The sequence below is a fragment of the Callithrix jacchus genome, chromosome 11 (genome assembly GCF_049354715.1).
Source record: "Callithrix jacchus isolate 240 chromosome 11, calJac240_pri, whole genome shotgun sequence".
NCBI classification, from domain to species: domain Eukaryota; kingdom Metazoa; phylum Chordata; class Mammalia; order Primates; family Cebidae; genus Callithrix; species Callithrix jacchus.
In genome coordinates, this window is record NC_133512.1 from 112,178,569 (window position 1) to 112,193,947 (window position 15,379).

Genomic DNA, 15,379 nt, shown 5'->3' on the forward strand with positions numbered 1-15,379 from the left:
TCTCACAACCACTCCAAGCACCTGCACCTGGAACCCCACACCTCTGCAGCTGCTTGTAGGTTGTGTAAGGCCTGAGAACATGAGGGATCTCTTCAGGTAAGTCTCTCTATTATGGGGAAAACAAAAATAGGAAGACTTCAAAAGCCCTTAACAGTGAAGAGATTAACAATATATGCTGTTCCTTCCACAAACCTCTACAGCCTAGACCACTGAGACAACCACAGTTAATGCTTATGTTGAACACAGATGAAGAAATTTCATGAAGACTATACCACTGCACCTATCCAGAAACAAGTCAGCACATTATTCCCAAATGGTACACAGAAACCCAACTGCAGGTGAAAGTTTCTCTACAAAGCCACTCTAGAATGTTTGGAAGGGTCAATCATTCCACCAGATGCACAGGTATCAATGCAGGGATACAAGCAACACTAAAAAGCAAAGAAATATGACACCACCAAAGAACCATAATAACCTTATGGTTATAAATATGGGTCAGTCATTCCACCAAATACACAGGTATCAATGCAGGGACACAAGCAACACTAAAAAGCAAGGAAATATGACACCACCAAAGAACCATAATAACTTCTCAGACTCCCATGTAAAGGAAATCAACAAATGGCTGGAAAAATAATTCAATGAGAAATTGAGCAAACTCAATGAGATTCAAGAAAATACAGATAATTCAGTGAAATCAGGAAAACAATTCATAATATGAATAAGAAATTCAACATAGAAATAATAAAGAAATATCACAGCTAAAACAGTCAATGAATTAAATAAAAATTACAATAAAGAGCTTCAAAGGCATACTTAAGCAGAAGAAAGAATCTCTGAACTTAAAGACAGGTAATTGAAATACCCAGTAAGATGGGGAAAAAAAAGAATGAAAAAGTAAAGAAAGCCTACAAGACATGAGACACCATTAAGCAAACAAATATTCATATTATGGGAGTTCCAGAGGAGAAGAGAAAGGAAAGGTGTAGAAAACCTATTTCTTAAAATAATAGCTGAAAACTTTCCAAGTCTGGGGAGACATATGAGATTCAGATCCAGGAAACTCAAAGTTTCCCAAATAGACTCAACTGAAAAAAGGTCCTCCCCAAGGCACATTACAATCATATTGTCAAAAGTCAAAGACAAAGAATTCTAAAAACAGCAAGAGAAAAGCATTAAGTCACACACAAGGGAATCATCATTAGACTAACAGCAGATTTCTTTACAGAAACTTTACAGGCTACAAGAGAATGGGATAAATTCAAAGTGCAGAATGAAAAAAAAAATTGCCAGTCAAGGTGACGAGACCCAGCAAAGCTATCTTTCAGACATGGGAGAGAAATAAAGTCTGTCATAGACAAGTAAAAACTGAAGTAATTTATTATCACTAGACTGGTCTCATAAGAAATAATCTAGGGAATACTACATTTGGAAGGAAATAGATAATAATCACTATCATTAAAACATATAAAAATATAAAACTCACTGCTAGAACAGATACACAAAAGGGAAAAAGAATTGAAGCTTATCAGTATAGAAAACCACCAAACCACAATGATAAACAATAAGACAGCAAGAATGAATCAAAGGATGTACAAAACAACCAGAAAACAACAAAATGATAGGAGTATGTCCTCACCTATTAATAAAAACCTTAAATATAAGTGAATTAAATTCCCCACTTAAAAGATATAGACTGTCTGACTGGAATTTAGAAACCAATTATATGCTGCCTACAGGAAACTTACTTCACTATAAAGACACATATGGACTTAAGTGAAGGGATGGAAAAAATATTCCACACAGAAAACAAAAGTGAGCAGAAGTATCTATATTTATATTAGATAAAACTGACTTTAGGTCAAAAACTGTAAAAAAAAAGACAAAGTCATAATGATAAAGAGGTCAACTCAGCAAGAGGATATAATGATTGTGAATATATATGCACTTCCCTCTAGAGCACGCAGAAACATAAAGATCTAAAGGGAGAGATAGACTTTGATACCAAAGGGGACTTTAACACATCACTGTCATCATTGGACAGATCATCTAGTCAGAAAATCAGAAAAGAAACATTGAACTTAAACTGCACTTTAGGACAAATGAACCCAATAAACATTTACAGAATATTGCATCCAACAGCTGCAGAATACAGATTCCTTCCATCAGCACATGGAACATTCTCTATTACTTATGTTAGGGAACAAAATAATTTTCAAGACATTTAAAAGAACAGAAATAATATTAAGTATCTTTTCTGACCACAATGAAATAAAACTAGAAGTCAATAACAAGAAGAACTTCCAAAATTGTACAGTTACATCAAAATTAGACAGCATATTTCTGAACAACCGCTGAAGAAAGTAAAAAGGAAATTAAAATGTTTCTTGAAACCAATGTAAATAGAAACACAACATCCAAAACCTATGGGGTATAGCAAAAGCAATACTAAGAGGAAAGTTTATAGCAATAAATGCCTACATACAAAAAGTAGAAATATTTCAAATAAACAACCTAATTGTGTACCATGAGGAACTAGAAAAGCAAGAAGAAACCAAACCAAACCAAAAATTAGTAGGAGGAAAGAAATAATAAAGATCAGAGCAGAATAAATGAAGTAGAGACTAAAAAGTATAAAAGATCAATAAAATTAAAAAGTTGACTTTTTTGAAAGATAAAATTAACAAACCATTAGTTAGAATAACCAAGAGAAAAAAAGAAAAGACCCAAATAAAATCAGAATGAAGAAGACATTACAACCGATACCACAGAAATACAAGGATCATTGGAGACTATTAGAAACAACTGTACTCCGACAAATTAGGAAACTTAGCAGAAATGAATAAACTCCCAGACATGTACAACCTACCAAGATTAAGCCAAGAAGAAATAGAAAACCCAAACAGATCAATTATAAGTAATGATTGAATCTGTAATTAAAAGTCTTCCATTGAAGAAAATCCCAGGCCCTGATGACATCACTGCAGAATTCTACCAAACATTAAAAGAGGAACAAATACCACTTCTTCTCAAACTCTTCTAGAAAATTAAGAGGAGGAAATTCTTCCAAACTTATTCTGTGTGACTAATATTACCTTGATATCAACCAGAAAAGGACACAACAAGAAAAAGAAACCTATAGGCCTATGTCCTTGATAAACATAGATGTAAAAATCCTCAAAACAAAAACAAAAACTAACAAACCAAATCTCCTAAATCCAGCAGCACATTGAAAAAACTATCACCATGATCAAGTGGGATTCATCCCAGGGGGGCAAGGATAAATCGCCATACACACATTGATAAATGTGATACATCACATCAACAGAATGGAGGACAAATACCCTTTGATCGTCTCAATATATGCAGAAAAAGCATTTGATAGAATTCAACACCCTTTCATGACAAAAACTCTCACCAAATAAGGTAAAGAAGGAATGTACCTCAATACAATAACAGCCATACAAGACAAACCCACACCCAATATCACGCTGAATGAGGAAAAGTTGAAATATTTTCCTCTAAGATATGGAACAAGACAATGATGCTTACTTTTGTTCAACATAGTAATGAAAGTTCTGGCCAAAGCAAATAGGCAAGAGAAAGAAATAACTGGCATCCACATTGGAAAGAAGGAAGGCAAACTGTCCTTCTTTGCAGATGACATGATCTTATATACAGAAAACCCTAAAAGCTCTATCTAATACTCCTAGAACTGATAAATTTAGTAAAGCTGAAGGATACAAAACCAACATACAAAGATCAGTGGTATTTCTATATACCAACAACAAACCATCAAAGCGGGAAATCAAGAAAGCAATCCCTTTTACAATAGCTACAAAAAAATAATACCTAGGAATAAATGTAGCCAAAGAGGTGAAATATCTCTACAAGGAAAACTATAAAACATGGATAAAAAATCTGAGGACGATACCAATAGACATCCCATGTTCATGAATTAGAAGACAATATTGTGAAAATGTCCATACTATCCAAAGTTATCTGTTGATTCAATGCACTCCCTATCAAAATACCAATGACATTATTCACAGAAATGGAAAAAAAAATCCTAAAATTTGTGCAGAACCACAGAAGACTCCAAATAGCAATAGCAGATCCTGAGCAAAAGGAAGAAAGTTGGAGGCATCACACTACCAAACTTCAAAATGAAGGCAATAGTAATCAAACCAGCATGGGTAAAGACATAAAAATAGATTTGTAGACCAATGAGAGAGAACAGAGAACCCCACAATAAATCTACTTATTTACAGACAACTGATTTTTGACAAAGGGGCCAAGAACATTCATAAGAGAATGATAATCTCATCAATAAGCTGTGCCAGAAGAACAAGATATCAGTATATGAAAAATGAAACTGGACTCCTATCTCTCACCAGAAAAAAAGTCAATTCAAAATGGACTAAGAACTTAAATGTAAGACCCCCAAACTATGAAACTGCCAGAAGAAAACACAAAGGAAATGCTTCAGGACATTAGTTTGATGAGAGATTTTATGGAGAAGACCTCAAAAGCCTAGGCAACAAAAGCAAATATAGGCAGATGGAATTCTATCGAATTGAAAATATTTTGCACAGCAAAGGAAACAATCAACAGAGTGATGAGATAACCTGCAGAATGGGAGAAAACATTTGAAAACTATCTGACAAGGGATTAATATCCAAAATAAATAAGGTATTTACCTCAATAGCAAAAACAAAAAAATCAAAACCAAAAAAACCCCAAGTAACCTACTTTGAAAATGGACTAATGAGCTGAATAGACATCTCTGAAAAAAAGACATACAAATGGCTGACAGGTATATGAAACAATGCTCAGCAGTACTATCATCAGAGAAATGCAAATTAAAACCACAAGAAGATATGACCTCATATCTGTTAGAATAGCTATTATCAGAAAGATAAAAGATAACAAGTATTAGAGAGAATGTGGAGAAAAAGGAATCCCTGCACTCTTTTGGTGGGAATGCAAATTGTGCAGTCATTATGGAGAATAATGTGGAGGTTCCCCAGAAAACTAACAACAGAACTACCATATGATCCAGCAATTCCACCACTGGGTATATATCCAGGAAGAATGAAATCAGTATGTCAGAGAGATACCTGCACTCTCGTGGCCATTGCCTCACTATTCACAAAAGCCAAGATATGGAGTCAACCCAAGAGTCCATCAACAGATGAAATAATAAGGAAAATATGGTATATATACACAATTTAACCATAAAAAAGAACAAAATTCTGTCATTTGTGGCAACATTGATGAGCTTGGAGGACATTATGTTAAGTGAAATAAGCCAGGCACAGGAAGATAAATACTGCATGTTCTCATTCATACGAGGAAGCTTAAGAAGTTGATTTCATAGAAGTAGAGAGTAGAATAGTGGTTAGTAGAAGCAGAGAAGGATAGAGGGGTGGAAAGGATAGTTGAAGGTTGGTTAACAGATAGCAATTATAACTACACAGGAGGAACAGGAATTAGTGTTCCATGGAATTATAGAATGAATATAATTAACTATTCATTGTGTATTTTCAAATAGCTAGGAGAGCAGTTTTGGATGTTCCAAACACAAAGACATGATAACTGTTTGAGGTGATGCTAATTACCTCAATTTAATCATTACACATTGTAGACATGTATCAAAATATCACCCTGTACCCCATATGTACAATTATTATATCAACTAAAAATAATAAGGAAAGGAAAACATTTTGAGTTATAGATCATAATTGGAAGAAACATTGCATAAGAAAACTATTCAGAATGAAATAGGCTTGGTAGAATTATTATGTCAATTAAAAATAATAAAAGGAAAAATTTTGAGTAATAAATCATTACTAAAAGAAAATTGCATAAGAAAGCTATGCAAGATGAAAAAGGTTAGGATGGGCTAGGCCCCAACTGCTTGGCCTCCAACCAGTTTTCACTGTAGTCTCCATAGTGGTAACTTGCAAAGTGTGGTCTGCAGATCATCAATGTCAGAATTATCTGAAATCTCATATAAACAATACAAATTAAGGGGTGGCATCAAAGACCTACTCAGTCAGAGGCTGAGGTTTTCATAAACACTTTTGGTAATTTTTTTGTTCACTAACATTTTAAAAACAGATATTCTATAAGACAACTTGCCAATAATCTTAAAAAATGCCAGGGTTGTGAATGACAAAGAAAGGCTAAGCCAATGTTCCAAATTAAGAGAATGAAGAAATATGATAATTCAATGCAATTCATGATTCTGAATTACACCTTGAATTAGATAGCAAGTTTGCTCTAAAGAACACTATTGTGATATTTGACAAAACTGAATTATATGTGATACAAAATAGTATTGTATCAACTTGAATTTCCTGATTTTAATGTAAGAGGATGTTCTTTTTTTTAGAGAATATATGTGGAAGGTTTTTAGGGATAAAAGAGCATGCTACAACTTGTACTCAGATGGATAATGGGAAAAAGATAGACAGATAGGGAGTGAGAGAAATTTTTTTACTGTTCTTGAAATTATTTTAAAATTAAATGTAAAAAAGAATAGAGAAAGAGAAAGCCTAAAGACAAGACAGTACCAGTCTTAGGATAATGCCAGTCCAACCCCTGTTAAATGACTGGGAATCACTGAAAGCCTTTAGGCGGTGGTGTTGCATAGTCAGATTTGTGTTTCTAGCAAATCACTTTGATGGTAGTATGAAGGGTGTAATTAAAATGACAATATTGGTGGCAGGGAGACCGACTAGAAAACTATAGTACACTTGGTAAGTGGATGATGATAAGAATCTGAAAAGAATGATGGTAGTTAAGACAGAGAAAAAGATTATGAGGTAAAATCAGCTGGATTCAGTGGCTGAGGGGATATGAGGGACAGAAGTGAAAGTGAGAAAAAAGGATACAGATCAGATTTGTAGCTGGAGTGGTTATGGAGATAGTATTACTGTCTGTGTTATTGGGAATATGGGAGGAAGAGCATTTAGTGTGGAATTAGATGAATCTGAATTTGGATATGTGGGACATCTGTGTGGTGATGTATAGCACATAGTTAAATATAAGGCTCTGAAGCTTTGATAAGATGTCACATACAATGTATGTATATGTGTGTATGATACATACACACCCATATATATGTATTCACGCATGCATACATACAAAGTATAACAATATGACATAATCAAGATCAAGAGTTCATGAAAGGCTGTGTCTAAGAAGATTAAATTTAAATTAAACAGGAATAAATTTACGGTCAAGCACAATGCACTAAATAATAAGAAAAGAAGTAAAGAATGGAGGAGATACAACTTAGCAGTAGCACCATGAAAATAAAACATTAAAGGTTTGAATATATGAAATCCAATATGTCAATATTTTAGGATAACTTTCAAAAGAAGAAATATCATCTTAAACCGCATTAATGGAAACCTGGTATCTATAAAGGAGCAAATAAAAATGATATATTTTACACTTGTTAGGTAACATCTGCAATACTGTGTTCAGTTTCATTTAAGCTCGAATAGCAACAAAAATGAGTAAAATTAAATGGTAAAGGGGCTTGAATCATGGTGTTTTATGGATGGTTGAAAGAAACAGGGAAAGTTTCAGGGAAATAAATGACAGCTTTTTTAAAAATAGAGAAGGTATTACAATCACATTATTTCAAGGAGAATTGGGGAAGATGAGTCCGTCAGAATTATTTACCTTTAAGGTTTCTTCACTATTTTGTGTTGTTAGAACAGATTAAAAGAAGTGGATGACATTTACAAGGACACATATTTTAAAGTCAAAATAAAATAAACTGTTTCAATGCTATAACTCTTTAGCACTGGAACGAATTATATTGCAGTTTAGTAAAGTAGTTGTCACCAAGCGTAGTCAACCAGAGTTTGGATATGCCTGGGACCTGACATGAGCAGAAGGTGAGGCTAGAGCACTCTCAAGGTTTCTCTCTACTCTAAGATTTGATAAGATGGGAATAAAAAGATTAGACAATGAGATGAATATTCTTTTGTTTTGGTTTGGTTTTGACTGGGTAAAATTAAAAGAAAGCAAATTGACATACAGTAAATTTCTACTGGTTTCCCCTGTGTATTTCTAGAGCTAGAGAGAAAAATAACTTTCAGATCCTAGGGGACCACTCATTACTGTCTGTGTTCCTATTTCACTCACCCAAACCTTGATCAGGTAGCTGTCTTCTGAAATAATCAACCATGTAATCATCTGTTTCATTTGGCCTTGTATCTAGAGAAAATGGTAAAGCTCATAGTAGCATGAAAATATTAATTCACTCATTTACATTTCCTATTTTTCATCTTTTCTCAAACTGGAAAAAGCTAGCAAATAACTTGTAGACAGTGGTAGTTCAAGGAAATTAAAATAAGCAGTCTTCAAATGTTAGAAATTTTTGTTGCATTTAAAAACACTCATACCTTTTGGGCAAGCAATTCCTTTTCTAGGAACTTATAAAAAATAATTAAGAATACACACAAATAGAGAGTTATAAAGTTTTCATTGTTGTTTATAACAGGAAGAAAATTGGAAACAAAATGTAAGTTTAATAGTAGGGGTGGCTTAATTAATAGAATGGAATACTTTGCCAACATTTATTTACATATAAAGAGGTTTATAATATATTGTAATTTAAAATTAAAAAGTAGGTTGCAAAATAATGTGACTATTATGTGATTCATTAATATGGTGTGTATGTGGATAAATATAGAAAAGGGTCTAAAATAAATATCCTAAAATGTAATTTTTACTTTCTTTTGCTTATCTTTATTTCTAATTTTTGACATTACAATGTTAACAAATGAATACATAAAAGTTACATATAAAAGCAGCTGAATTGCAGAAAGATAAAGTTTAAGTGAATTGATTATTTTAATTATAATAGTATACTTGCCTTTCCTAGGCATGATTCTTAGTTCTTATATCCATTTATACTCTTAATTATTTTGCTACATCCATAAACTAAATGGATATATAAATGTGTGTGCATGTGTTTATAATTAGGCTACCTCAAATCCTTTTGGGAAATAGGTAGATAAAAATGTACAATAAAATTAAGTATTTTAGCTAAAATTAAAGTATTGCTTAAATTATATTATTTTTTCCCCCAGAGGACCTCAACTAAAGATAAGGTGATGAAAATTAAGAAAAAAAAAAAAAAAAAAAAAAACCCAGAATGTGAGAGAGTCAGTTGAAGATTCACATCAGACTTAGTGGGTTGTAGTAGAAGTCAATGAACAGTCTGTGAACTGATTTCTCTCCTAGGCTTATATTCTATTAAATTATGAAATGAGAGGAAAAAGATGGTTTTTAAAACATAAAATCCCTTTCCCGTTGGGGATTTCCTTTCAAAACCTCAAGGATAGCCCCCAAATACGTGGCCCTCTCTGTTCTTCAATGTAATTGACCACTCCTTCCTCTGTGCTCCCTGGGAACCCTGAACAGACTACTGGCATTGTGTCTATGACACTGCACTTGGCTTGTTGTGTTTTCTTTCCTGATTAAAGGATGAGGTCCTGCAGGAAAGAAATAGTATCATGGACTTTTAATATCCCTAGCACCAAGCACAGTGGCAACCTCAAAGTTGTGGCACCAAAAATTCTTAGTTGAGTAAACAAATTAATTGTTTAGGAGAAGGTAGAAGCAGAATGTTACCTTTCACGTCAGAATTTGATTCTTTGTGTCTTTGCAGTAAATGTCCTCTATCATAAACCTAATGGAATGTAGAACCAGAAAGCAAACAACACTATGTTATCAACATGAAATGGAGTATATTTCCTATATGATTTATGGTATTGTGCATTTTTAACAGGCATTTCTCATTTCATCCTTACAAGTTTAGAATGACCAAAAATATCTTATAAATCAGAATCTTCTAATATTTTTCACTACACTACTTTTCTTCTGCATCAATGAGTAGAAGAAAATATTGATGCTATATTTTGGCAGTAAAGGTGGCTTAAAAATTTTCCACATCACATAGAGTTTATTTGTAATGAGAAAGAAACAAAAAAAGATATGCTTATAATCTCACTCATTTAAATTAGAAGAACAAACATATGGGAAGATAAAAGTGTGAAATGGGTGAAAAGATATAAAATTATGTAAAAATACATAAACAGATTGCAAAACTGTGCTTATATATAAAAAGATGAGGCCAGGCACGGTGGCTCATGCCTGTACTCCCAGGACTTAGGGAGACCAAGGCGAGTGGATCACTTGAGGTCAGGAGTTCAAGACCAGCCTGGCCAACATGGCAAAACCCAGGCTTTACTAAAAATACAAAAAAAAAAAAAAAAATTAGCTGGGGGTGGTGGCAGGCACTTGTAATCCCAGCTACTTGAAAGGCTGAGGCTGGAGAATTGCTTCAACCTGGGAGGCAGAGATTGCAATGAGCAGAGATCTCACCGTTGTACTCCAGCCTGGGTGACAGTAAGACTGTGTCTCAAAAAAAAAAAAAAAAAAAAAAAAAGATAAAAATCATTTTCTTGAAGCTTGTAAAGAAGTCCGAAGTTCCATATGAAGTTTAAGGTATTTTTTTCCCAGTTCTGTGAAGAAGGTCATTGGTAGCTTGATGGGGATAGTGTTGAATCTGTAAATTACTTTTGGCAGTATGGCCATTTTCACAATATTGATTCTTCCTAACCATGAACATGGAATGTTTCTCCATCTGTTTATGTCCTCTCTTATTTCGTTGAGCAGTGGTTTGTAGTTCTCCTTCAAAAGGTTCTTTAAGTTCCTTGTTAGTTGTATTCCTAGGTATTTTATTCTCTTTGTAGCAACTGTGAATGGCAGTTCATTCTTGATTTAGCTCTCTTTAAGTCTGTTATTGGTGTATAAGAATGTTTGTGATTTTTGCACATTGATTTTGTATCCTGAGACTTTGCTGAAGTTGCTTATCAGTTTCAGGAGATTTTGGGCTGAGACGATGGGGTCTTATAGATATACAATCATGTCATCTGCAAACAGAGACAATTTGACTTCCTCCTTTCCTATTTGAATACCATTCATTTCTTTTTCGTGCCTGATTGCTCCGGCTAGAACTTCCCATACTATATTGAATAGGAGTGGTGAGAGAGGGCATCCTTTTCTAGTGCCAGATTTCAAAGGGAATGCTTCCAGTTTTTGCCCATTCAGTATGATATTGGCTGTAGGTTTGTCATAAATAGCTTTTATTATTTTGAGATACGTTCCATCAATACCTAGTTTATTGAGGGTTTTTAGCATAAAGGGCTGTTGAATTTTGTCAAAAGCCTTCTCTGCATCAATTGAGATAATCATGTGGTTTTTGTCTTTGGTTCTGTTTATGTGGTGGATTACATTTATAGACTTGTGTATGTTGAACCAGCCTTGCATCCCCTGGATGAATCCTACTTGATCATGGTGGATAAGCTTTTTGATATGCTGTTGCAATCGGTTTGCCAGCATTTTATTGAAGATTTTTGCATCTATGTTCATCATGGATATTGGCCTGAATATTTCTTTTCTTGCTGAGTCTCTGCCGGGTTTTGGTATCAGGATGATGTTGGTCTCATAAAATGATTTGGGGAGGATTCCCTCTTTTTGGATTGCTTGGAATAGTCTCAGAAGGAATGGTACCAGCTCCTCTTTGTATGTCTGGTAGAATTCGGCTGTGAACCCATCTGGACCTGGGCTTTTTTTGTGTGGTAGGCTCTTAATTGCTGCCTCAACTTCAGACCTTGTTATTGGTCTATTCCGGGTTTTGACTTCTTCCTGGTTTAGACTTGGGAGGATGCAAGTGTCCAGGAATTTATCCATTTCTTCCAGGTTTACTAGTTTATGTTCATAGAGTTGTTTGTAATAATCTAGGATGATAGTTTGTATTTCTGTGGAATCTGTGGTGATATACCCTTTATCATTTTTTATTGCATCTATTTGATTCTTCTCTCTTTTCTTTTTTATTAATCCGGCTAGTGTTCTATTTTGTTGATCTTTTCGAAAAACCAGCTCCTGGATTTATTGATTTTTTGAAGGGTTTTTTGTGTCTCTATCTCCTTCAATTCTGCTCTGATCTTAGTTATTTCTTGTCTTCTGCTAGGTTTTGAGGGTTTTTTTTGATCTTGCTCCTCGAGCTCTTTCAATTTTGATGACAGGATGTCAATTTTAGATCTCTCCTTGCTTCTCATGTGGGTGCTTATTGTTATATATTTTCCTCTAGAGACTGCTTTAAATGTGTCCCACAGATTCTGGTATGTTGTGTCTTCATTCTCGTTGGTTTCAAAGAACATCTTTATTTCTGCCTACATTTCATTGTTTATCCAGTCAACATTCAAGAGCCAGTTATTCAGTTTCCATGAAGCTGTGCGGTTCTGAGTTAGTTTCTGAATTCTGAGTTCTAACTTGATTGCACTGTGGTTTGAGAGACTGTTTGTTATGATTTCTGTTCTTTTGCATTTGCTGAGGAGTGATTGACTTCCAATATGTGGTCAGTTTTAGAGTAGGTGTGATGTGGTGCTGAGAAGAATGTATATTCTGTGGAATTGGGGTGGAGAGTTCCATATTAGGTTTTCTGTATTAGGTTTTCTTGGTCCAGGTCTGAGTTCAAGTCCTGGATATCCTTGTTAATTTTCTGTCTTGTTGATCTGTCTAATATTGACAATGGTAACAAAAAGAGAGCCCGCATAGCCAAGTCAATTCTAAGCAAAAAGAACAAAGCGGGAGGCATCACACTACCAGACTTCAAATTATACTACAAGGCTACAGTAATCAAAACAGCATGGTACTGGTACAAAAACAGAGATATAGACCAATGGAACAGAACAGAGGCCTCTGAGGCAACACCACACATCTACAACCATCCAATCTTTGACAAACCTGACAAATACAAGCAATGGGGAAAGGAGTCCCTGTTTAATAAATGGTGTTGGAAAACTGGCTAGCCATGGAAACTGGACCCCTTCCTGACACCTTACACTAAAATTAACTCCAGATGGATTAAAGACTTAAACATAAGACCTAACACCATAAAAACCCTAGAAGAAAATCTAGGCAAAACCATTCAGGACATAGGCATAGGCAAGGACTTCATGACCAAAACACCAAAAGCATTGGCAACAAAAGCCAAAATAGACAAATTAGATCTAATCAAATGCCACAGCTTCTGCACAGCAAAAGAAACAGTCATTAGAGTGAGCCAGCAACCAACACAATGGGAAAAAATGTTTGCAGTCTACCCATCTGACAAAGGGCTGATATCCAGAATCTACCAAGAGCTAAAACATATTTACAAGAACAAAACAAGCCAATTCAAAAATGGGCAAAGGATATTAACAGACACTTTACAAAAGAAGACATACATGATGCCAACAAACATATGAAAAAATGCTCATCATCACTGGTCATTAGAGAAATGCAAATCAAAACTACATTGAGATACTATCTCAAGCCAGTTAGAATGGTGATCATTAAAAAATCTAGAGACAACAGATGCTGGAGAGGATGTGGAGAAATAGGAACACTTTACACTGTTGGTGGGAATGTAAATTAGTTCAACCATTGTGGAAGACAGTGTGGAGATTCCTCAAGGACCTAGAAATAGAAATTCCATTTGTTCCAGCAATTTCATTACTGGGTATATATTCAAAGAATTATAAATCGTTCTATTATAAAGGCACATGTACATGTATGTTCATTGCAGCACTGTTTACAATAGCAAAGACCTGGAATCAACCCAAATGCCCATCGATGATAGAATGGACAGGGAAAATGTGGCACATGTACACCATGTAATATTATGCATCCATCAAAAACAATGAGTTCGTGTCCTTTGTAGGGACATGGATGAAATTGGAAACCATCATTCTCAAAGAACAGAAAATCAAACACCGCATGTTCTCACACATAGGTGGGTGTTGAACAATGAGAACACATGGACACAGAGAGGGGAGCATCACACACTGGGGGTCTGTTGGGGGGGTATAAGGGAGGGACAGCAAGGGATGGGGAGTTGGGGAGAGATAGCATGGGGAGAAATGCAGCAAATCACACTGCCATGTGTGTACCTATGCAACTATCTTGCATGTTCTTCACATGTACCCCAAAACCTAAAATGCAATTAAAAAAATACGAACATTAAGAAAAAGAAAAAAAGACGTCCAAAGTGAGGACATAAACATTTGGTCCTGCTTTCTATCATGAAAGGACTTGCCAATATGATCCAGTTGGAGTAAAAGGGACACAAAACACTGTGGAATTGGAATTGTGACTGCTAATTTTAACTAGTCTACAAATCATTATGTTACCAAGAAAATATTTTAAATGCTCCCAAAGTTTTGTTTCTGTATCTGTGATATATGGATATTAGAAAGAATTTTCCAAAGGGGCCTGAGGAAGATTTATATGTATATGTATTACGTGTAACATATATGTACATCTATTACATGTATATGCACAGATATATTATGTGTATATACATTACATGTAATGCATATACATGTATATGCACATTCATGTTACATGTAATGCACATAAAACCAAAATAAAAGTAGACTATGAATTGGAGTTAAAAGCTGAAACCCACCTCTTCATGTATATAATCTATTGGCAGCAAAAAAAATCAGCAAAATCAGTATGAAAAGAGTAAAATGTAAAAATCAAAATTTGATTATTGAAGAAAGGAAAACATTCCAGAAAAAATACACAAATTTAAAAGTAGTGATATTATGTAATCACTAGGATTTGGCAAGACAAGGAGTGAAATCGGGTTGAAGAAAATTAGTAAGACTTGATTTGATAAACGCTTGGCATTTTCAGGCCCCACTGGAATGATTCTGTGAACCATAATAAACTATTACACTTATCCCACAGAAAAATATCACCAGGTCAGTGATCTTATGTACATGAGCTACAATTTCTAACTACAGTAATTGTTTTCGTTTAAAGTCTTCAGAATCAATAAGTGAGAGTGTCTTAGTGGAAAACAAAGTTAACTGAAATATTTTTAAAATAATTTACCAATTTTATTTTATGGTTGTACTGAAGTCTTATAAGCAAACGAAGTAAGAATACTCAGCTCGAAAGCATGAACTTAAGTTGTCCTAGCCATTTACCTGAGTGAAATGAGATTGTTCACTCTTTTTGTGAAAGATGAGTAGAAATTTTAAGATAAGTGACCATGATCTCCTATCAGCTTATGGGCATACTTAGAATGTATGCAACTTTCTCAAAGCATTTGACCAAATGAAGATTATTTTCCATTTGGAAGTATTTAACTTTAAATATAATGATTTAATAAAAATTTAAAACCTCCAATCAAGAAAGATGCAAATACATGAGCATTTAATATAAAGGGATTTATAATATTTTACATTAAATGTAGCTTGGATAGGTGAGGAAAACCACTATGTGAACTGTT

At 34.4% G+C, this 15,379-nt stretch overlaps 1 protein-coding gene across 4 annotated transcripts in view; it reads right to left on the reverse strand.

The window, feature by feature from the left end:
- AGBL3 (AGBL carboxypeptidase 3) overlaps window positions 1-15,379 on the reverse strand; it is a 140,370-nt gene that overhangs the window by 39,955 nt on the left and 85,036 nt on the right. For all 4 annotated transcript variants that reach the window (XM_078343712.1, XM_009003028.5, XM_078343710.1 and 1 more), the window contains 2 exons: window positions 9,661-9,718; window positions 8,167-8,238 (listed from right to left, as the gene is read on the reverse strand). In XM_078343712.1, the coding sequence (XP_078199838.1) occupies window positions 8,167-8,238; window positions 9,661-9,718 (130 nt within the window). The remainder of the gene's footprint in view (window positions 1-8,166; window positions 8,239-9,660; window positions 9,719-15,379) is intronic.